This window comes from Strongylocentrotus purpuratus, unplaced genomic scaffold (assembly GCF_000002235.5).
Source record: "Strongylocentrotus purpuratus isolate Spur 01 unplaced genomic scaffold, Spur_5.0 spur5_scaffold_4, whole genome shotgun sequence".
Lineage (NCBI taxonomy): Eukaryota > Metazoa > Echinodermata > Echinoidea > Camarodonta > Strongylocentrotidae > Strongylocentrotus > Strongylocentrotus purpuratus.
Window position 1 is genome coordinate 22778862 of NW_022145610.1, and position 24424 is coordinate 22803285.

The window sequence follows — 24424 nt, forward strand, 5'->3', positions numbered from 1 at the left end:
TTTTTAATTGGGCAGTACACAAACATTCTCACATATCATGCGTGCCTCTACAGCTACAGTGTACTAATGGCAAAAGGAAAAGCTTGCCTGATATAGCAACTTGTGTATGAAATGTACATTCAGTGATCTAAAAAACATTCTTGATAGACCACAAGGTGGAAAAAACTGTAATTTCAATATGCAAAGAAATAAAAGTGCTGTGTTCTTTGACAAAAATAACAAATGTGCAAGATGTCCATTATTTGCTATGAATATAAACAAAATGAATTCCGAAGGTATCTAGTTAACTTCTATTGCTCTCCTTGCAACGAGGATAACGATGTTAAAATCACATTTTACTTAAAATATCATCTGGTAAATTCCATCTAATTTTTTAACATGGTCAAATTTCCTACAATTTTTTTTTCTGACATCATTTCATTGATTAAATTTGCATGACAAAGGAGACATCATAGCCTGCTACGGTAGATGCAGGGCATAAAATGAATCGGAATTTATTTGAACCGAAAAATGTACATGAACCTACTTTCAGACCCCCCCCCCCCCTTTCCCCTTCATTTCCAATTTTTAAATCTGCATGCAAAGTTGCAAACTAATTAACTCCATTATTCTCATTTATTTTTTCTACAATTCTACACCACAGAATACAAATACCATATAGTTTTAGCACACAATGGAGATACATTTGGCTCAGTTGCAGATTTAAAAACTTGCTAAAACTTTGATTGAATTGCCTTCAGAAAGAGCTTGCCAACAAACATGAGGGCCCTATTTCATTAAAAAAAACGTTATTAGCAACAATGCAATGATTTATTTATCCTGCAAAAATCATGAAATTCGATTGGTTGTGAGAACATTTGTGGGGGAAAAAAACAAAAACATGGCAGCTGTCGAAAGGCTCGTTCACATTTCCTGTGGTTTCACCGCCACAGGTATTTTTTTGTACTAAATGAATGGGGAGTGGGGATGGAAAAAGTAGCTGCTTGCATTAGAAGTCCTAAGCATGTGAAGCACTGTACTTGAGAACCCTGGCACCATATGTGAACAGGGCTTAGTGAAGGCTGATTTGATATCAAACTCAGCTTGAGTTTGACATGATCTATCCTAACTCTATGTAGTGAATGGGTGATTGTTAACTTGAGATTGATTAAAGGCATCATTTAACTGTTGAATCTGAGATGCATGGCCCTACCTGTTATCAGTGTTTGTGATATGGTGCTTTATTGAAGCCCTAAAGAAATTGTGCTTCAAAATGATCATGAAGTGCCTCAAAAAGTAAAAATCTTTGGGTGACCGGTTTCACCATACTCATTTCTCCAACAGACTGTAGTGTTATAAAAACCGTTAGGAAAACAGATTTTGACATTTCAATTTCTAATCATAAATATCTTGATAATCAGACAGGCGATCGGCATGTAAAAGTCATGGGATTCCTGACTTGGTTATAATTACGATTGCAGCATGAGCTAAATCCAGGATTTTGTTTCAGAATCTGAGGCAAAGATGCCCGATCCCTTTAAAGGACTGGCTGGTCTCCTTGTGGCCCTATGCCCAACGTATCCCGACTTCGATAGGGTGTGAAAAGCAAATCTCGCTGCAAATATGGAAAACAATACGCATCATGCACATGCAAATGTGGTCATCACATCAATGCTACATGTAATTTAGATACAGGTGCCTTTTGCGTGATTAAGTCAATGAAATATCTTCAGGTTTATTCTGTCACCAGTGAGATAATCCATGCTCTTCCCCACTTGCATCTAATTCCAAGTGCGATGCTATACCCTGGCTACCAATTCCACATCCTATATCATCAACAATGGCAGTTCTCTCTGGAATCGCTTTCCTTTCTTCTGAACTCGAGGGGCTCTCCCTGTCTTCTTCAATGCCCTTTGAAGGCTGTACAAGGGGACCACCAGCCAGACTTCCTGCAGAATTCTGTGATAATTTGTCAAATTCTGGACATGAATGACAACTGTTAGAGGCTGCAGCTGATGCACCATCTTTGACGTGGCTTTCATCTGGTAAGTTCCCTTTAGATGCATTGGAAGCTAAGTTTGAGGGGGCACTGGACCCCGAGTGCACTCGCTGGAAAGGAGAAGCTTCGCTGAATCTTAGCGCGGAACTCTGCACCTTGTTCGTTTTAACATTTAAAGATCCTTCTCTGGACCGAGACTTTGCAGCAACGGCTGCGGCAGATCCTTGAGCTAAGAACTCTCCTGCACGTGGACTAGGTGCCTTTGACCTCTCCTGTCTTGTCTGTAGAGCACGTTTAGAAGTAGGAGTGGTATTCTGCACCCCAGGTGACGTTCTTAAATTTGTGGGTGCCGTAGCTTCCCCCTCAACTCCTAATGGAGTCCGTCTCTCGGCCGGATCGGGCCTGCTCTTCTGCGAGCCTGTACTGCCACTGCGATTAAATGTCTTCTGCGGACTGTTGGATCTGCTGCGAGAAATCCCGGAGCTGGAAGTAGAATCGTCCAGCTGAGCTCCGTCTGGATTTGAGCGTTGCCGGGCGTGGCCACGGTGACGGGAGGTGCTCTGTTTGGTGAGTTTGAGAATATCGCCCTCTAGACGTTGGTTGACCTTCTTCAATGAGTTGTACTTTGATTCCATTGCCTGGAACACAATGAGAGATCAAGAAACGCATAAACAACAAAGAAATGTCGAACGTTTCATCCACTTTTTTTTTTCTTCATAAAACTACAAATATTTAGTCTTTCATTTTGAAGTTCTATATATTGTTGGATGTAACGCTATTTTTGTTATTATGTTTTATAATTTTTATAATTGTGTACATTGTTTGTTATACCAGTGAGCAATTAGTTTCCATTTTTTAGTGGACAATAAATAAATTTGATTCAATTCACTCTCCTCTCCTGCTTTTGCATTTTTTTTTTTACCAAGCTGTACTTTACATACCATCTTCATGTTGTTGAAATTTCTAAAATGTCTCCCTCATTCTGTAATATAAGAGCTACATTGGTTACCATCATGCAGTTGACGTTCAAACTCCTGCTCAAAATGTAACAGAAAATTTAATTTGCAGATCTTCAGAATATGTCCTTGTTCCTAACAATATGTAAAGATCTCTGTATCATATTCAAAATCCAAAGCTTAACTTTGAAATAACCTTTATCAACTCATACTGCGGGTAACCCAGAAGTGATCCATTTAATTTCCAATCCTGCTTGACCTGTTCAGTTCATGAACACGTAATGACTTGGAACATCAATATTGCGAGTCAGAAAAGATGACACTTTTATAATTGTCATTTGTTTCAAGAATGAATGGTTAATATGGACATATGTGTTATGTTTTTTGTAGAGTATCGTGCCCCGCTTCTTTTGATATTTCATGGTTGACTGCACAAAGGTCAATGTAGGTAACCTGGTCAAAACCCATTTGCACTATTAACTGGGGTGAGTAGGAAGTTAAACAAAAGGCAAAAAAGAGTGTGTTTGTCATTTGTCTATCAAATGAATATCATATAAAAAAGGAGGATTAATAAATAATTTTCTATCCATATTTACAAATGCCTCTAAAAACAAAACAAAGGATCAAGCCTTTTTCTGACACACACTGTAGTTGAGACCAGACAGAAACTTACCTCAACCTTTCCATTTGAAAGACTTTTCACACTCTCCAGGTATCTCTTCTGCTCTGCTATCGATCGATCCTACAAAAGTAAATTCCGATAAAAGCAACATCTCAGATGAATAAGAAAAGCTCATGTTGAAAGATATTACAAATACAAGTGAAATTTACACTAACTATAAGAACTTGTAAATATATAAGATCCAAAATGTTTGAACAGAAGCATAAAAGTATGAGAACGAAGGTAATATATTATACCAGTGTTATTACCAATTATACTGTATGTTCTCCCACATGTGCATATTTATGTTAGTGTTTTATTTGATGTTAAGGCTCGTCCAGACATGACGCAGAAAAACCGCAGCATTTTTTTTAAAGATGACCTAGTGTAATATTTAAAGCATCAAATTTTTGTATGTAATAACACAGAGTTCAGTGAATAGGCTTGAGTCCTTTGTTGCGCACATTTAACATTTATTTACACGTGAATAAAAAAAACTGCTGCTTTTTGGGGGGCAGTTTACCATGACATATCTGAACAAGCCTTTATTCAGGTAACGATATACTGCAAAGTGCTTTGATGAGATACTCGTAACTGGAAAAAATTGCTATAAAAATGGACAGTTCAATAAATAAATATGAATTCAGAAAAGGCTGAAATACATTTTAGACAACTTCTCCTAAAATCAGGGGTGATTTTTTTTTTCCCCTTCTTTCCCCCCCCCCCCCCTTGACTAATAAAAAAAAAAAAAAAGCTTTTGAATAAGAAAACTGGAGAAAAAATAGAGAAAATAGGGGTAAAATCAGGAAGATTTTCTTTTTTTTTTTTTTTTTTTTTAATCGGGAAACTAATTTAAATCAGGTATTTGTCAGGCCTGTAAATTGCAGTTTCATTACAAGACTTGAAGATGAACTCCTCATCAGCGCTATGATGATTATTAATCACATACCCTTTGAGTTAGGAGAGCATCGATGTCGATTATCCTTGCTTTGGCAGCATCAAGCTGTATGCTCTTTTGCTTCACAGCATCATGACAATCTAGGCAGAAAGTTATTAAAAAAGGAAAAAATAAGAAAAGAGCATTGCCTACTTTGAAAACAAGAGTCAACAGAGCAAGAGTGTTTCTGATTGCACTGTCCATCATTGTATGTATGTCACTGATACTGATAACAAGTATTACCCAATACTTTAAAAAATCTGTATACTCTTTTGCTTCACAGCATCATGACAATCTAGGCAAAAAGTTATTAGTTAAAAGGAAAAAATAAGAAAAGAGCATTGCCTACTTTGAAAATAAGAGTGACCAACTGCATTGTACTTTAATATAAGTGTAACCCAACACTTCAACAACAACAAAGGGTTGCAGAGTTGGCATGAAATAATAATCTTTAAACATAAAATACTGAAAATGTTGTTCTTTAAAGAAATATTCACTCTGTGACCATATTGTGGAATACCAAATCCGTAGCTTTTTAAATTTTTGTTTACTTATCATATATGTTTTCACCTGGTATTGCTAAACTAAAGATGTTAAGGTGATGGCCATGATCAGCACAAGAATTATCAATTGAAAATCCCACTTTCGCCTATCTACAAACATTCCCTCACCTTAAAGCACCAATGATTCAAACAAAATCAACATATTTTCACTGAAGTAAAAGAAAATGGTTATAAACAAAGTTGGAAATATTACAATCTTGTACCCCATGCCCACTGGGGAAAAAAATAGGAAAAAAATGGTAATAATAATAATAATAATCATTGTGGTACATTTATTTTTTTGCATATTTCAGTTCATAGAGTGAAAAAATTCTCACCAGCTAATTCTTTCTTGAGGCTTTGTCTCCTCTTGTCTTCTTCCTCTACCAAGGCCTTGCTTAGCTTACTTTCCTCTAGCTTCTCCTTGTACTTGATATTTGTCTCCCCCAGTAGCAAGATTTCCTTATTAAGACGTTTGATCTGCAAGAGACAATGCACATGCACAATAGTCTAGTTTACTAATGTATTCAAATTTATGGATGATTCTTTCCTGGGGTCCTAGTGGTGAGTTATTCCATTAAAGGCCCACTGCACTACTAATAGCTACTTGCACCCTCTATATAACAAACAATGCCTAATCGGTGACCATTGGTCCCCCAGGATCCTCTTTTCCTTATGTTAATTGAGAGCTGAGTTGATGAGATAACCGCCTGTCCAGTGACCTTGCAGGGTGGTCTAATTACTCCTGTACACTAGTACAGATGGACTTTAACCTATTATTAATGAATGAACTACAACACTTGGAATCCGGTATGCAAACACAACTTGATGTGATGTCGGGCAAACCTCAGGCAAGCTTTCTGGTTTTCAAGAACAACCTTTGTTTAAAAGGTATGCATAAAATTTGAATATGTTAGTAAACGATCATTAACTCACAGCAGTTTGGTGTTACCCATAGTGACGTTTTGACAATATCTTTTGATCCAGAATGCTATGACTTAAAATAATAAATGAGCAGAAATATTGGAAACACTTCTGATGCAGTACCTTCTGAAATTCATTTAAAAAAAGATTTTATTTGAAATGATAATCATTTAAGTCTCTAAATTGGCAATTCAAAGTGGAAATCAAATCAATATTCTCATGTAATGTTTTTATTTTTTGTCCACTGTTTTGTCTTAAAAAATGACCTAAAGTGAAGACAAAATGGGATGAAAATCGTAGAATATGATCTCACCTTGTACCAATCTACATGCCAAATATCTTTATATTTTCTGGCCGTCATTTTAAACACAACATAGTGTAAATGTCTCACAAAGAAACTTGATCTGAAAGAATGCACCAGCACAGTTTCAAATGAAAGCCTTTTCGCATATTGCAACATTTGCCATTTCACAAAGCTCTGGCTGGGGAAGAAAACTCTGGGATAAACTTGTTGGGTATGGTCTCATATCATTCCATGTTTACAAAGCTGTCTAAGTGCTGAATATCCTCAATCGTTTCACTCAAGAAGTTCATCTAATTGGTGATGTAACAACTAAATCTTCATACTTCCCAGACCTGCCAACCTCTGGAGTTCAACAGTGGTTTAGGTGTCACTGAGCACTTGGGCCTAAAGGAGTTAAGTCTATGTTTCACTATCCAAATCTGTGTTTCCTGGAAAGCCCACATTTTTTGGAACATTTTGATATCAAATACTCATTTAGGCAAAATATGGAGTTATGTCTTTGTGTCACTGAACCCTCGATTTGGTCTTCAAAACCACCTGAGCTGCTACCAGGCCACGTTTTCACTCAATGTGGACCAACGGCCGACAAACTCATGAATGATGAATCTGACGACTCTTACAGCACTTACCTCATCTTTGAGATGTTTATTGGTCGCTATATCGGCTCTAGTACTGGCTAAATCTTGCTCAATGTCGAAAAGGGATGAATTTGAAATCTTGAGATCCTGTAACACACAAACGAAAATAGGAAATTACACAAGCTCTTTGTTTCTCCTGGTCGATTTTTTGATGCAAAAATAGAAATATAAGGCTGAGCATCTGTTTCTTTGTCATTGTTTGTATTTGTTTTTGTTTGTTGAAAAATCAAAACATACTTTTTGGAAAGCAAATCATGCTACACCTGTGCTTGCCACCTCTAAATAAATCATAATTTTGCATTACCAAAATGATGAATCAATTATAGTACATGCACTTCTATTTTCTACAATTAAACTGTGAATGTCTATGAATGATTCTATTATCTTCTCAAAAGTAATTCTTTTGGTGTTTTCAAAACAAATAAGTGAGGTCTGGTTATGTTGTGTGGTACGAATTTGAACGGCTGATGCGTTAAAAATACTTAATCGATAAACATACTATACTTAATTGCAAAGTCACATAATTTGAGTTGATATATTATACGATGTTAAATTCATAAGCATACTTTACTTAATTGATAAGCATAGTATATTTAATGAGCATACTAAACTAAAATCCATAAGCATACTATATTTAAATTGATAAGCTTAGCATACTGAACTCAATTGATAAGCATACTATACTCAAATTAATAAGCATAGTATACTGAACTAGATTAATAATGCACTTAAAAAAGTTGAATAATATTGAAGCTTTCTGTTTTTGTTTTCTCGATAAATACAATGTGGCACAGGGAGATGATTTATGTGGCATATAAAGAGTTAACCGATAAAGCATACTATACTTTGAGAGAAGATTGAGTTCTGGGAAGAGGTGAAAAAAAAATTGTGAGCGTTATCATTGTATTATGCAAGTGTGGAAGAAAATCAGATAAAAAATGTGCCTTGAAAAGCATGGGTCTTCAAATGCCTGAATAACAGCATAAAAGTCGGGACAGAATTGTATGTCACATGTTCGTGTAGATCCAAATACATATTTCTGTGTACAGTGCTTGTAACTTTACCAAGACTGGGCCAAATTTCTTATCATTTTGATGATTCCAGGACCTTGCAGCACACACCAATACTTATTACGCTAGATGATCAACCTTTTGAGTTTTCTGATCGATTCCACAACGTTTCTTTCTCAATGCAATGACCAGAACTCAACTTTATCTTTAAATTGATAAAAGTGGAATACGCACCTTTTTAACTTTCTCCACCTCCAGTCTGTGAGTGACTAACAGTTTGTTCAGTTCTTCTTTGCATTCCATCAAGTGTACCTTTTCAGATTCCAATTTTCTTTTGTGAAAAATGTACAAGAAAACAAAGACATGTAAATCTGCATGCATTATACTTACAGTCAACCTCGCAGAAGCCGACATCACATGTTGAATAATCTCTTAAGGTGATGAAAATTTAAAGTCACAGTTTTTTCTCCATAGACTTACGTGTGTCAATCCTCTATTAAGTAAATATTCTTACGTCAAATAGTCGCCCAAGTCAATCAAATTTCAAGAACAGTTCCAAAGAAAAGGCACTGACTTCACATCACAAAAGTCAAACGAGACTGTAATGTATAATTAATCATTGTCAAAGCACATCAAGCAGACTTGCCAACCTCTGGAGTTCAAAAACTGTATTCTTCAATCCCAAAAGTTGTATTCTTAAAAAATAAACACGGAATGTTACGCGGATCAATGCCTCTTACCGTTCCTACATACAGGAAGAAAATTTTCAATGGACCATTGGTTGAATATGCATGATTTTGTCATGACTGGTGTGTCCGATGAACCAATGAAGATCCCCAAATTGCCGATGTGAGATGCTTGTAGGATACTTTACAGGACAGAATGGGCATTTTGCCATTGAAAATGGCGCATACACACACAAAATTTATTCTTAAAAAAAAAAAAAAATTGAAAATCGTATTTTATTGAGGAAAATTGTACTGTCGTATTGCTTCTAAAAATCGTACGAAATATGACTAAATCGTACTGGTTTGCAGGTCTGCATGTGCCACATACCAATTTTTTTTTACACAATACACCCCTGTACTTCACATTTGCTAACGCGTGCTCCTCTTTCTTCCTCTCCCTCTAGTACCTGCCTCTCTAACCACTCATCCCCTGTTCCTAAGATGCGAATATAACACAAATAAACTTGATTCATATACAAACAGCACCTAACACATTTTTCAGAAATTACACCAATATACTCACTGTACATCCTGCTGGTAAGTTTTGTCCTTATGATGGCATTCTATACTGAGTTGTCTATTCTCTTGCCTGACCTGGTTGATCTCTGCAGACAACCTCACAATCTCATTCTCCTGGAGCCGAAGTTGATCCTTCATGGCGCTGTTCAGCTCCTCGTATGCTTTAGCCTGTCGCAAAAGAAAGAGAATGGTACTGAGATTCTTCCAATACCCAAGGCACAGACTGAACCGTGAAGGAGCTACACTGTACTTGAGTACCAATTTGATTACCTCTGGCAGGTCATAACCAACAATCATACTTGATTACACTTTTTATGTAATGCACTGGCAATAAACCTTGCAAGCATGACCACTTGAAATTAATAAACAACGCAGCACTAATGTCCTTTGGCAAGACATTGATCTACATTTGCCACACTCAACCCAGGTGAGGTAAATGGGTACCTGGTAGGATTATTCCTTGAAATACTCTCCGCTCTGATAACGGCTGCCGGAGTTTAAGCTAGGGTAATAATCAGCTCTTTGGAAGCGCATAGAGATGTTATTTCATAAAGTATTATGCGCTATACAAGAACTGAATATTATCATTATTCCTATAGAAATGTATCATACCTTGTGTGTTTTGCCAAGAAGTCTCCTATTCCTGCCTGCATGGACCTCTCTTTTATGCCTCTCATAGAGCAGCTGGTTGTGAAGGAGTTGGAGCTGTCCCTTCAGGAGGTTGATCTCATCGGCAGGAGGGGAACCCCCATAGTGGGTCCAGTTGACGGACTTCTGACTTGTAAGAGGTAGCCTGCAGATTGAAAGGGGATTTCCCAAATTACCAACTTCACAACTTCATAAAATGACTAAAAGAAGCTTTAGAGAATCGGGGAGTTGTTTCACAAAGATCCTAAGTTGAACTTATCTCTAAGTTGGACTTAACAATTATGGAAATTTGTTAGCATCTATGAAAATATTTTGTAAAAATTATTTTAAAAGGCATAAAATGTTGATTCAAATCATTCATATTTTCTATTATCAAAGATATATTTTATTTTAAGGCTACAAACGGCTCTCCATAATTTTTAAGTCCAACTTAGAGTTAAGTTTGACTGATAGGATCTTTGTGAAACACCCCCTGGAGTTGACAAGAAAGATCAATGGAAAGAGAGGAAGAGCAATGTGCTAAAACACATTGGCTGGTCCTCTAGAATTCAATTTCTATTATTAAAACTCCAACCAAAGAAAAAACTCTTTTGAAAATATAATTCTTCAGAAGCTTACCTACTGAGTTCTTTATCATGAACCTCATCACTCATACTGATGTGTCTGTCCAACATCTCTGCGGGTGAAAACACAGCATGAAGGGGTCCACTTCGGCTCAAATCCAAGGACGCAAGGGATATTTCATCCCCCCTTTCCTGTGACGGGGGTGCAGGAGTCCCAATGTTCGGAGGGTACATGTAATAAGGCAAGGCCTGTCGGAGCATGTGATCGATTGAAATGTACGCCTGCTGGGACGCAGTGCTCATTTCAGAAGGGTATGGTGACTCCATGCTGTCTACGGAGTAATCACGTATTGGCGTGAAACCCTGATTCCCTCTATGCTGCCTTGGGAGGGCACTATCCATGTTTTTATCCAATACCTCACAGTTTTCTTTCATCTCTCCCTCTTTGGTAGCACCCTCTCTCCTCGCAATATCTTCTTCTCGATGAGCAATTCCATTAGTTGTTCCTTCTCCGAAGAGATTATGGCTGACCTTCTGGAAGTCTTTCTGGGACGGACTGGTCTCTTCTTCAAGGTTCAGGTCACGAAACGACGCGCCAGCCTCACCGGAATTTGACGCGCTATCCACACCAGCCACGCCCGTTTCTTCCGCTCCTCTCACATCATTCTCCATCTCACCTCCCTTCATCTCAGCGCAGGGTCCTTCCATAGACATGGTGATATCGTCGGCACCTTCTGCAGTGCCACGGACCACCTGACCGCTCTGTTTCTCCACATCGTACTTTGGAGTGCTGTTCATGACATGGTGGCCAGAGTCACCAATGCCCTCCTTGTGATGATGCAGCCCCGCTATGACCTTTGACATGAATTCGCCTACATTTCGCTGAGGACTGTTCACGATGGAAGACACCTCTGCGTTAGTTGCATCATCTATAGAAAAAAATGCACCAGCAAAAATATTCAACAATTTTCTTTCAAAGCAACTATTCATCTTCTTGAAAGACCAGGTTGGCATTTCACAAAACAAAAGACAGGTTTTGTTATAAGCTACTGAAATACTTCCTTCTGATTGGTTATCAGCAGGTTTGTCACTGATTTTTGTCATTTGTCATTGAAAAAAGGCTTTGTAAAATGGGTCACTGAAGGAAAATTCCAAATAAATTATAATCTTCACTTTTTAATAACATCACATTTACAACTGCGAAGCCCGTATAGCACTAATTAACTATAGTAAAACCAGATGCTGAGAATGTCTCCATTTCCAGGGGTGATAGTGAGCACTAAAAAAAAAATAGGTTTTTTGTTTTCCCCTCAACCACGCCCCCCTTGAGTAAAAAAAAAAAAAGGCGATTCGCGGGGAAAAAACGGCATCTAACAACATTCCTCCCTTTCGAGTAAGAAAATTGGGAGAAAAAAATAGGGCAAAATAGGGAAGAATAGAGAAAATAAGGGGGGAATCAGGAAAATCAGGATAAAAAAGGGAAGAAAAAAAAAATCTGGTAAAAAAAAAAAAAAAAAAAAAAAAAAAAAATTTTTTTGTTTTTTTGTTTTTTTTAAATCGGGAAGAAAAAAAAAATCGGGAAAAAATCGGGAAAAATCAAAAAAATCGGGAAACCGATTTAAATCGGGTTTTTATCAGGCCTGCATTTCAGTCATGTTAATTAAAAGGATAAAATGGAATAAACAATCAAATTTATACTCTAGAAACTTAAACTTAGACTTAGAACTTCCTTCATTCAGCTTGACTTTAAGAAACTTTAATTCCAGTAGAATACGGCCAGAAAAATTTAATATGGTTACTGCTAAAAAAAAACATTTTTCTAGCTTTGTAGCCTGCAAAATTTTTTTTCTTTGGCATTGATGCTCATTAATATTTTAATCCCCAATGCTCTTCAAAAATTGTGTTTAAGATGATGCTATTAAGATTGCACATCTTCATTTTTCAGCTCATTACATTTTGCTTAATTCTGAAATATTTACATACATGTAATGCACAAAATGCAATACATTTTATCATTTGGAAATCTTGTATTTAAAAAATGAATTCATATAGAATCAGTGCTACTTTTTACAGATGCATTCAGATGCATTTACATATCGAGGGGTCAGTGACACAAAGACGTAACTCTATTTTGAGAAAAAGTGTTTTATGTGTCACTGAGCACTTGGGCCTTAAGGAGTTAAGTCTATGTTTCACTAGCCATTGACTTCAATGGGGTGTTGGGTGGAGTTAAGTCTTTGTGTTTCCTGGAAAGCCCACATTTTTCTGAACATTTTGATATCAAATACTCATTTTGGCAAAATATGGAGATACGTCTTTGTGTCACTGACCCCCTGATATGTGCAATTTTTACAAATCATCCATAAGGAAGTTCTTACCTGATCGCAGATGGCCATCAGAGAGATGTCTGATCAAGCTTGGAAGATCTTTGAGAGACACCGAGGAGGACTCTTGATCTTCAGAGTTGTCCTCCTGTCTCGGTTTAGGACATTTGATCTGGCCATCCTTCTCTTCCTCCTCGATGGAATCCTCCAGGACCGATTCCTCTATCCCTGACCCTTTCCCAGAAGACCGTCTTGATCTTGGTGCTGACGTCTTGCCTGCATTGTCCGAGGGTTTTGATGTTTGGTGCTGCGCCGATGCCCTGCTGCCAAAATTGAAGATAGTCCGATCTGCGCTGTATTTGCGGATGGGGGATGCCGGAAGCCACTGTGAGCTGGCATCGTACCCTGGAGTAGATGGTGCAGAGGTCGTACGCTGGAGGATGTTTGGAGGGTATCTTGGCAAGGCACCGGGGCCTTTCCCCCTGGATTTGCGGCCCGACTTGTTGGGCGTGCTGCCATCGCTGATGTTCAGGATGCGATGGGGCTGTTCCTCCCCGAGGGTGGAGTGGGGCGAGTCTCGGGGAGTGGTGAGGGAACTCGAGGGGTCACCGTACCCCATCTGGAGGGAGGAGGTGAGGCTAAGGTCCATCATGCTACCTCCCGGTGAGGGGGGGTGGGATGTGGGCGGGGTCGTGAGGCCGCAGTCTACCGCTGGACTCCACATGGCAGAGAGGATGGCTTGTGATGAGATCAGATTGGATGTGGGGTCAGGTTTCTTGGTGAGGTTTGAAGGAGTAGTTTGCTTACTGGTTGGAAGGATCTGGGCATCATTGGAAGGTGGTATTGCTAAGACATAAAAAGGAATGAGAAATTTTGAAAGAAATGCTATGAAATTGATTTTGAACATAGAATTATCAGCCAGTGCAATACATTATACCCCAAAAAAGGGCCTAGTAGATACAGTGGTGTTAGCAAAAGACACTGTTCATAGTTTCAGTCCTGCAGTTGAGCATAAACCATAAAAGTTTGAAAATAGCAAGAGAGTGCTGCAAGCAGTATGTCAGGCACTCAGCAGGTCTACAGCTGAGCTCTACTAACCTACTAGATCTATTCTTCATACTTGTACTACAAATTTTCAAGCTTTGAAAACATCCAGACTGAAACGAAGAAATTCCATGGATTCTCACTTGCAGGGGATGACATCTTGCACGATGAGGAAACGTTGCTCCTCGTTGCCATGTTGTATGCCACAAAACACAAAAGCTCTACTAACCTACTAAATTCTATTCTTCATACTTGTACTCCAAAAAAATTATCTTTGTACTACATATTTTCATGCTTTGAAAACATCCAGACTGGAACAAAGAAATTCCATGGATACTCACTTGCAGGGGATGACATCTTGCACGATGAGGATACGTTGCTCCTCGTCGCCATGTTGTATGCTGCGCTGAACCCAGACTCGGACAGTGAGAGACCACAGGTTGACCGGTCATCTCGAGTGGACTCGGTGGTGTCCAGACACACCCTGGCACATTCTGTGAGGATGTCATGAACCTCCATCTTTCTCCATCTGTGTCAAAACAGTAGTTAATGATCAAAGATAATGCTTACTATTCATAAAGCTGCACTTAGTTTAGAATGCTTGTAAAAAGTCCACTGATTTGAAGATCGCCACATGTCAATCTCTTCATGTCATCTAAATTAAGGGTAATTCTCTTATAAAATGTAAACATTGAAAAAATTCAAGTTTTCATAAAATGAAAATGAGAAATCCATTGCAGTATTAAGCCTCAATCAGGTATGCCGCAGCACCGTGACTGAGGCATAATTTTAAGAGATAAAGAGTAATGCGTTTCACATTTCCTGTCTCATTACACAGAGCTTAGTGAATACGCATAAGGCCTTTGTTGTCATTCATTTACAAGTAAAAAAAAGTGGGGGGGGGGGGAGGGGTTGGGGGTTAGCACGGTTTGGAGTGGTTGATCCTCGGTGCTCCAAAAATAAGTGGAATATTACCCATTTTCACCTGGACTTAATGAACACTGTGATGATTACCAGCCGAGGTGTTTTAGAAAATTGCTTCATTGATTGTACTATTGTGTCTAACGGACATAAAATGCAATATCTATGTTTTTTGGTTGTATTAACAGAGCTTTCACTCACCTTGATAATTCTGTTTCCTTGGATTTCTGGCCTACAATCAACTGTGGGTGCATTCTCACTCTCTCCAACATAGGCTGAGGGATCAAACAAGACAGGTTGATTTCATAATCGCTTCTATGTTTACTTACAAAGTTAATAGAGCCCTTACGCAAACATGATGGAAGCAAAGACGGCGGGAGAATTACGGCAATACCGCTCTTCTGTCGTGTTTAGGGAACGAACGCTATCATATGTAGTAAGTCAGTGGTTTATAGTTTTTTTTACAGATCAAAACAGAGAATAGCGATAAATACAGACATACATACATCGTCTTGCACTCATCAAGAGTAATCGAAAGAATGAACAGAAAGCGCAAATCAAGCAATATAAGTAGAAGGTGAAGGAACAAAGCACATGAAATCTAAACAGTGGACTTCACGGTCTCAGTTGTCACTCAATCATACATGATGAGACTCAACCCAGCATTAGGTATAACATATTTAACAGATTACGAATCAACTGCCTATAAATGGTTATATCAGCCTGCTTTGACTAGTCGCTTTCGAAAAGAAGTTTTTCACCATCAGTAACCAAATAAAAAATAGATAAATCCACAAAAAAGATTCTCTACTACACTCCCATTTATATTCTTCTGGGGAATACAAAAAATAGTTTAAATTTCCAATATATATGATTTGCTTCAGTGATCATTACAAATGAAGACCATTAATCCATGAATACATACAACCTTTAGACACTCCTTAGAGAATTATTCCTCCTAGACAGTAGCACCTAAGTTAATTCGATTTCCAATAAACTATTGTTAAAAAACGGGCATTTCTAAACCAACATTAGGTGATAGGCATCACACAAAAAAATGATTCATTGCCATTCAGGTTACTGTAACTTTTGTTTCAGTCTGTTGTCTTGGTCTAGTATCAGTCTCGTTGTTGTAGCTGAGGTATTAACATCAAACCATTGTCAAAACTCCTACACCCTGGGGGTGTTTCACAAAACTTGTCATCAGTGACAGATGACAGTTTTTGTTATAAGCTACTGAAATCCTTGCTTCTGATTGGTTATCAGCAGATTTGTCACTGATTTTTGTCATCTGTCATTGAAAAAAGGGTTTGTGAAACACCACCCATGTCTTCCTACTCACCAAGATTGCCACTTCAAACTCCTTCTCCTTGTTGGCAAAGTGACTCTGGAGGAACTCCAGGAAGTTCCAAGGGTACATGCCATACAGTCTGTGGAAGAGGGCATACACCGCCGCTTGCAGGTGGAGCTGGTGCACATCATGCACTTCCCCTGCACACAAGTAAGGGGAAATAAAAGCATTGGTGATTTAGAGCTGAGCTCTAGTTGCTGTTTTATATGCAGCAATGCATCATTAGTTTTTTTTACAATTAATTATTTTCATGTATCGGGCATAAATGTTCATTTCTATTCTGCCATATCTTTATTTCCTTCTTTTCTAAGTGCATAGGGACTTTCTTTGTGTTAGTTATTATTATTATTAGCAATATTAATTAACATATGTATAATTTAAATGTTCAAGTCCTTCAAAAAAATATGAAACAAATATCAGAATTAGGGCCTTTGTTGAATGCCTTTAGAGGTTTGCTTTAATATGTCACATTCTCAAGAAACATACGTCAGGACAAGTCAATTTTTTCACACATATAAAAAATGACAAAACTTGGTAAGGATATGAATAATTAAGTTGTTAATTGTAAGCATATAGTCCATCGTTATCGTTGTCAGTGGGGTCTGACCTGGCCATTATCAAAGTAGTGAAATTTTGCAAGAGAACATGCCCATAGCTGTACCTGGTTTGTTAACACTCCAAGAGGCAAGGCGCGCAAAGATTTCACAGATGTCGTGGAGGAACGGCCCGACCTTGCTTGGAATCATGGGAAGGAGCGTGGTAATCGTCAGGATGCCACACATCAGTACTGGGATATCAGTATCGGCCTGAAGAGAATAATATTGAATGGTGGTTATTTTACCTTACTGCTAAGAAAGCAGTCATGGAATCATGGGAAGGAGCGTGGTAATCGTCAGGATGCCACACATCAGTACTGGGATATCAGTATCGGCCTGAAGAGAATAATATTGAATGGTGGTTATTTTACCTTACTGCTAAGAAAGCATAAATGCTTGTAAATAAGCAGCCAGACGGCCAACTGCTTTAGGTCCTCTCCAAGGGACCTGGTAATGAGGATTAATGCCTTACCAAATGGCACTAGCGCATCGCCTTGGTTTCGAACCTGGGTCACCGGATTACGAGACCACTGCTCTACCGACTGAGCTATCACGCCTCCTCTAAAATAACAGAATACAATCTTTCAAAGATCCACATGTATCTGTTTGAATTTAATGTCGCAATTTTCTTACTCTGCAGAGATATTTAATATAATAATAATTTTGTTACCCAGGGAAGCCTCGTCAGCCCCTGCAATTATTATCATCCTAAAATGTGTAAAGTGAAAAAATATCACTTTACATTAAAACATAGACGAACAGGACCTGAGTTCAGACAAAAACCTGAAAAACGATACCCCTAACCTATGTCAGTGTGAATTCACCCTTGGTATTTCTCTATTGTAGTAATCTTTAAGAGGAGGTCGAGTTCTGGGAGGAGGTGAAAAATAATTTGTGAGCGTTACCATTGTATTATGCAAGTGTGGAAGAACATCAGATTAAAAATGTTCCCTGAAAGGCATGGCTCTTCAAATGCTTAAACATTCTAAATATGGCATGTAACATCATAAAAAAAACGGGTCTGATTTCTATACCACATATTTGTGTAGTCCAATATAAATTTTTCTGTGTACAGGGCTCGTAACTTTCCCAAGACTGGGGCATATTTCTTATTATTTTGATGATTCCAGAAACTTGCATTATAAACCATTTTCCTGATCGATTTTCTGATCGATTCCACAACGTTTCTTTCACAATGTAATCGCATGCCAAGAACTCAACTTTATCTTTTTGCTTTGTATGTTCACCAAATAACTTTACACGCTGGGATGAAACCCTCTCTTTTGTAGAGTATTTGGAGGATTACCTTCAGACAGTGAATCATGGAGGTGAAGAGTGGAACCTGAACAATCTTGTGTAGCCAGGAGGGCTGGTGTCTCACGATGTGACTGACGAGGATCAGGGCTGGAAGACGGCTATGACGGTACTTCATGCACTCATTAAGCTTGTCCATCAAAGGCTATAGAGATAAAAACACGGTAAGATAAGACTGTAATTGGAACCGCATCATTGAAGGAACTTTGCAATTTGCATATATATAGTCAAACCTGTCTATTAAGGCCACCCAAGGGAAGCACAAAAAGGGGCCACTGTAGTAAGTGACCATTATAGACAGGTTCTTCTACACATGTTTTCTTCTAGAGGAGGCAACAGAGGTGACCACTACAGACAGGAGGCCTTTATATATCTAGAGGTGGTTGCAAAGACAGTTTTGATTGTATCTTCTGTTTGGAGCAAGAATGGCATTACCTCTGTTTTAAAGTATATGAGTTAACGCCCTCTTGGCTCTAAACACACAATAGGGACTTTTAGATTTGCGTCGACTGATACGTGTGACGTCCATTCAAGGCAGTGCATTAAAAGGACGTCGATCGTAGCAATCCACGTTGTCGTTGTGCAAATCTAAAAGTCCCTATTATCATCTGTTGAGAACCAGAAGGCTTGTTTAACACTGTATTGCATGATAGTCAACACCTACTTGGCTCACGGTTAATGGTATTAACCTCGTCTAGTAGCAGCTGCCAATAAACTATGGCGTGATCATGAGTGGGTCATATGATGAAACCAGTAGCTTTGAAATCATCTCTACCAGAGTAACAATGATACAGGCAAACTGATTTAGCGACCATCTGTGTAGAAGGACCACCTGTCTATAAGGACCACACTCTTTGTTTTCCCTTGAATACAGATTCGCATTGAAACCTGTACTAAAGGAACCTGTACATAAAGACGGACCACCTGTCTATAAAGACCACACTCTTTTTTTTCCCTTGAATACAGATTCGCATTGAAACCTGTACTAAAGGAACCTGTACATAAAGACCACCTGCCTGTAAAGACCACTTTCCATGTCTCCCTTTAGCAGTCTTTATATACAAGTTTCTTCTGTAGCACTGGTATCCGCCAGATAAGACGCACAAGGCTCTTGCTCCAAAATAAATACACAACCAGTTAAATTTTGTAGGTGCACTGCCCATGGTATAGAGTACCGAAGCTGTGACGTCATAAAAATCTATTTTTGAAATTTCTTAATTTTTTCTTCATATTCCGAAAGAACATCAAAAATAATTTCCAAATGTCGACAACCAATTGAATATGTTAAGTATTGGCTGAGATATGACCATCTGAATGAATATACTCCCCATAGGAACTCAGTGTTATATGCTCTGGCTCCTAATGGTTAGTTCCCATAGGACATATATTCATTCAGATGGTCATATCTCAACCAATACTTAACATATTCGATTGGTTGTCGACATTTGGAAATTATTTTTGATGACGTCACACTTCACCACTCTATATACATTATAATATCAAATAGTTTAAGAAGAAACTTCCATTACGTGTACATCAGAATGGCGAGGATTTAAAATTAAAGAGATGTGTCTTTGGCGCTTTTTTTGTAAGAATTGCATGGTAAGAGCTGCTTGGATAAAGCATGAAAGGCCATTCCAAACCTTGTAGCAGCCACTGGGAATGAATGCTCTCCCCATGAGTTATGTGCTCAATATTGTACAAAAAGAATTTTGTCAGCAGAGCAAAGGTTTTCTCTCGTCAGGATATTATAAAGATAAATCATGATAAAGTTAAAAGTTCTTCTCACAATCTTATAGACAAACAGTTCCCTTGAGAATATAGTTTTTCCAATAGTTTGAAATTGAACTTTGTACATTTTGAACATACTTTAAAATTCCTAGGTAATTTTAAAGCCATGTTGGAAATTAAAAGCTTCCCTCAATTTCCCCTCAACTAATGGACTAAATAAATGTATGTCTGTGTGTTTGTGTTTGTATAATAAAAGTGTCACCATGTTACTCAAAACATTGTAAGCTTTAAAGCCCCACTAAACTACTTAAAGCTACTTGCTCCCTCTATATAGAAAACAATGCCTAATCGGTGCCTGTTGGTCCCCCATGGTCCTCTTTTTCTTATGTTAATTGAGAGCTGAGTTGATGAGATAGCCACCTGTCAGTGATCACGCTGTGTGGTCTAATCCCTCCTGGCCAAACTAGTACAGACAGTCTTTAATTACTTCATTGAAAGAATACCTTGTCTAGAGGTTCTCTGAGTCCAGATAGGATATCCAGGGCTTGGGGGGAGTTGGTCGAGATGTAGAAGTCTACCAGTGCATTCAAGAAGGAAGGCTCACGAGCTGCAAAGTACAACAGAACCACAGTTTCTTTTGCATTATATGATGTTAGATTAATAGCATTACGTTAGGCATTATTAGAACTGGGACGATGGTTCACACACACACACACACATAAAAACAAAATTGTATGTAATGGAAAAATCAGGTTTCTTTCAGATTAACAGCAAATTCATAAGACCTCAAGGAATTATCAGTATTGGGGTAATAGTTCCCTTATGGTGTAAAGATAATGATACAACAAAATAGTTACAGTTAGAGGAATAGGGCTTAGGGATCAAAGTATAAACTGGGTTTTCACACCTGGGTACCATTACATTTCTGTGGGGATAAAGTGGTAGGAGCAGAATATTTCCTTTGAATATTGATGACATGATGAAAAATTATGAATATTGATAACATGATGAAAAATTATGAATATTGATGACATGATGAAAATTCATGAATATTGATGACATGATGAAAATTCATGAATATTGATGACATGATGAAAGTTCATGAATATTGATGACATGATGAAAAATTATGAATATTGATGACATGATGATAAATTATGAATATTGATAACATTATGAAAATCATGAATATTGATGACATTATGAATATTGATGACATAATGAATATTGATGACATGATATTGATGACATGATACATATTGACGACATATTGATAAGATAAATATGGATGCCATGATAAATATTCATGAACTCTGACCTGATGTGAGGTTATCCTGGATCAAAGCCTTGAACTCTTTCACAGTGTGAAGGTCATTAGACTCGAGATGGGGAAAGAGAGCTGTGGGCTCTGTCATGTGTTGAAGGTGCGCCATCTTTGTTCACTATCTAGAGCACGAGATTTATGAGTGGCGATCTTCCAGCAAACACAAAGGGTATTGGATCCAAGCTCTTGTGGAAATTATTTTACACATTAATGCATCAAAATCCTGGCTTCCATTCCTGTACAAAAGAAAAGGATAAAAATAGTATGATTATCAGAACTGTCACTCAAATCTCAACCACTGTAGTTCTGGGGTTATGTTCGAAAATAATTTTCCCAATTATTACCGGTATGATAATATAAGAGGAGACTTTACCCCCCCCCCCCCCCCCCCCCCACTGGGTTGGTAAGACTAAGAGGAATTTATATTTTTGTTGTTGGGTGACATATCAAAGCTCAAAAGTGTAGAGATTTAGGTCAGTGTAGTAGTTTATGCCCCCACCCGTCTCATGTCCCCCACCCACCGCGGATGACCATCCAATCAAAAGCTGTCATCACCGATGACTGGTGCATTTGACAGTATGATATTGGAATGAAAACTTCACTTACCGTATACAATTCCCCAGGGAAAGGTTCAGAATTTTAGGCAAATTAAACATGTTAAGTGCCACTGTCATGACAAGGTCGAAGTGCTTGGCAGGAATGTAATCGACTCATCAATCTCAAAGACAGACAAAGCCAACGTTTAGGCTTAATTTAATCTTAAAGTTAAAACTTGAAAGGGCAATCCAACCCTTATAATAAGTTTATTTGAAAGAAAGCAGAAAAATCACAAAAACAGAGTGAAAGTTTTGTTTAAATCAGACAAATAATAACAAAGTTTTGAATGTCTGAAATATGAGATCACTAAATTGGATAAAATATCAGCGTGAAATTTAATTTTGAAATACCCGAACTTGAATATTTAAACCTGGCTTTTCGGCGTGACGGTCAGGGACCGAGCGGGGAACCATTTTGACTCGGGCCTAATTTGGTGAGTGGATTATGATTGTGACGTCGTCGCGGACAACTCTCCCTTTTGTTAATTGTGTACAAAAACATTTTCTCCCAAATGCCTTCACCCTTTGGGCATTATTCAAAATATATTATGGAGTGTTATCAAAGGTCCTCTTAAAAGAGAAACCATCCATGATCCAAAGTCATACATTTTGAACAAAACTTACATTTTTTAGTCATTTTGTGTGTACGTATGTTGGAACAAATTATGGGAGAGTAGTCTGGCACTAAATCACAGTGACATTACCGATTAGGCCTGAGTCAGGTCGGGATTTTCATAAACCGGGTCCCGACGGCCTTGCACCGGTCGGGACCCGGTGTCCCGAAATCAGCTCGCAGGATTTGTCACTTGCCTCTATAAAAAGCGCATATCATCAGTATGTCCCTTAAAAGTGACATTTTTATCAGTCAAATAAATCAACACATGCATACCTGCATTATAGCTAACAAGGAGCACTGCGCATTTTTCCGAGACTAGTCTGAACTTGCATTGCAACAGCTATCCATATCGAAACTTCTTGTGATTACCAAGTCATTTTCAGCTTTTAAAAGAAGCATGCGGTGTTCAAAATCAAAGAAAAAATATATATTTTGTCTTTTAACAATTATTCGATCGGTATGTTGTAAAGAAGTACTTTTTAGAAAGTCGTTTTATTATTCAAACATTAATGTTTCTTTCAACCTGAATTATTAATTCTGCCGAGAGACCCGGCCAGTACAGTAGCTAGCTAGCAGCTGGCAACAACAACCCCATGGGGCGAACTGCTTTGCAACCCATATTTATATCAGCAGTTCGGATTGATTCTGGATGAGCTAGAATACGATTGGTAACAATTAAATACTTAAGTTTTAGGGTGGATTGATTTTAGTGGTGTGCAAATCTGCAATTTCTTACATATTTCATTATTTTTTTCGGAGCGCCGGTTCTCAAAAAACGAAACCGGGACCCGACGGCAACGGTCGGGTCCCGGTGTGATCGACCGTACCGACTCAAGCCTATTACCGATTCAGCCAATTTGAAGCTCCCGTAATAGTGATTACAACTGTTCAAAATGTTTTACTTTCTAATTTTTAGTTAGATTTCATTCAAAACTTTTAACGGTCTGCTTCTCCGCTTTCTTCCACTGTTGCATGTTGTTTGCAATTAAATTTTCAACTTTTATTTTAGATCTAGATGATAGATCTAGACCTCTAGATTTCCTTTTAATTTAAAGCTCATATAAATTTGAATGGATAGAGAAGATCATGATTATTTTCAACTTTCAATACAGAAGTGTGACTGGACCGAATTAAGTGACTTCAATAAAGTTTAAGCCAAACCGAGGCCGAGTCACTAGAAGGTATCGCTTGCTCAAGAGTTAGCGCCTCGCCGTGCCAAGGGCCGTCTTACTGCCCGAAGTGTTGGGCAGCAGACAGAACAGAATACCCCCAGAGCTAAGGCGACAGACACACGTACACATCACTTGCATCACTGTCACTGTATACCGATCAAGTTTCACGTACTAATTAAAGTTCAATTTTAATATCTAGGCATATATTAATATCAATGAAATTATAACAGCGAATAAATCCCACCTACACAATTACAAATATTTCAATATCATTGAGAAAAACATACCACAATTCGGTAACAACGGGTCGGTTTACCTTCGTTAGCCTGTCTGAGAATGCACCCATGCAAGTCGCCATTGTAAATCATGTGACATCGTCAGCCTAGCGATCGATATTTTGGTGCAGCACATGCATCGGTATCGTCGAAGGTGTTTTTTCAGGGGGGGGGGGGGGGGGTGCACATATTTACGCCACCCCTCCCCAACCCTAATGTCACTTAAAAAAGTATTTTCCCACAAGCATAATCAAAATCATATTCATAATATTTGGTAACTCTTTTATTTGGCCTCGATCTCTTATTCATTTCTGTCTCATTATATTTTGAGAAAGAATTATATTGATTGTATATGCCTGAACTATATGGCTATATAGCGTATAGCTATAATTCACAAATATTTTCATTTGAACATTAATTCCTCAAATCTCTCATTCATCACCCCCCCCCCCCCCCCGCATCTCTCCTCTATCTCTCTCTCTCTTCTTCTTCTTCCAGTATTCTCACACCTGTCTCTCTTTCTCCCTTTCGGTGTGCGTGTGTGTGTGCGTTACCAAAATAAAAACAAATCACCACAAAATAAAGGGTTCAATTTGAAGCAATTTTATAGGGCATGCTCACAAAAAAACAAAAATGTCATAATTTTTCATGATGAAAACAAAACTTGAAGATGTGAAAGATAAAAATACAAATAATGAAACAACATGAATAAGGGATTATCAATTCAGATAGTGGGGAACCTAAGAGAATTC

At 38.1% G+C, this 24424-nt stretch overlaps 1 protein-coding gene across 1 annotated transcript; it reads right to left on the reverse strand.

The window, feature by feature from the left end:
* Positions 1-1425: 1425 nt before the first annotated feature.
* Positions 1426-23806, reverse strand: LOC583100 (hamartin). The gene is made up of 19 exons (XM_011664886.2): positions 23685-23806; positions 21008-21249; positions 20193-20296; positions 17951-18103; positions 16915-16980; positions 16710-16854; positions 16040-16188; positions 14899-14972; positions 14118-14305; positions 12787-13578; positions 10464-11337; positions 9810-9990; positions 9202-9365; positions 8185-8281; positions 6932-7027; positions 5413-5554; positions 4545-4633; positions 3608-3676; positions 1426-2616 (listed from the first exon to the last, which is right to left on the reverse strand). The coding sequence occupies exons 2-19, from the start codon at positions 21120-21122 to the stop codon at positions 1723-1725; spliced, it is 4392 nt and encodes a 1463-aa protein (XP_011663188.2). The 5' UTR covers positions 21123-21249; positions 23685-23806; the 3' UTR covers positions 1426-1722.
* Positions 23807-24424: the final 618 nt, after the last annotated feature.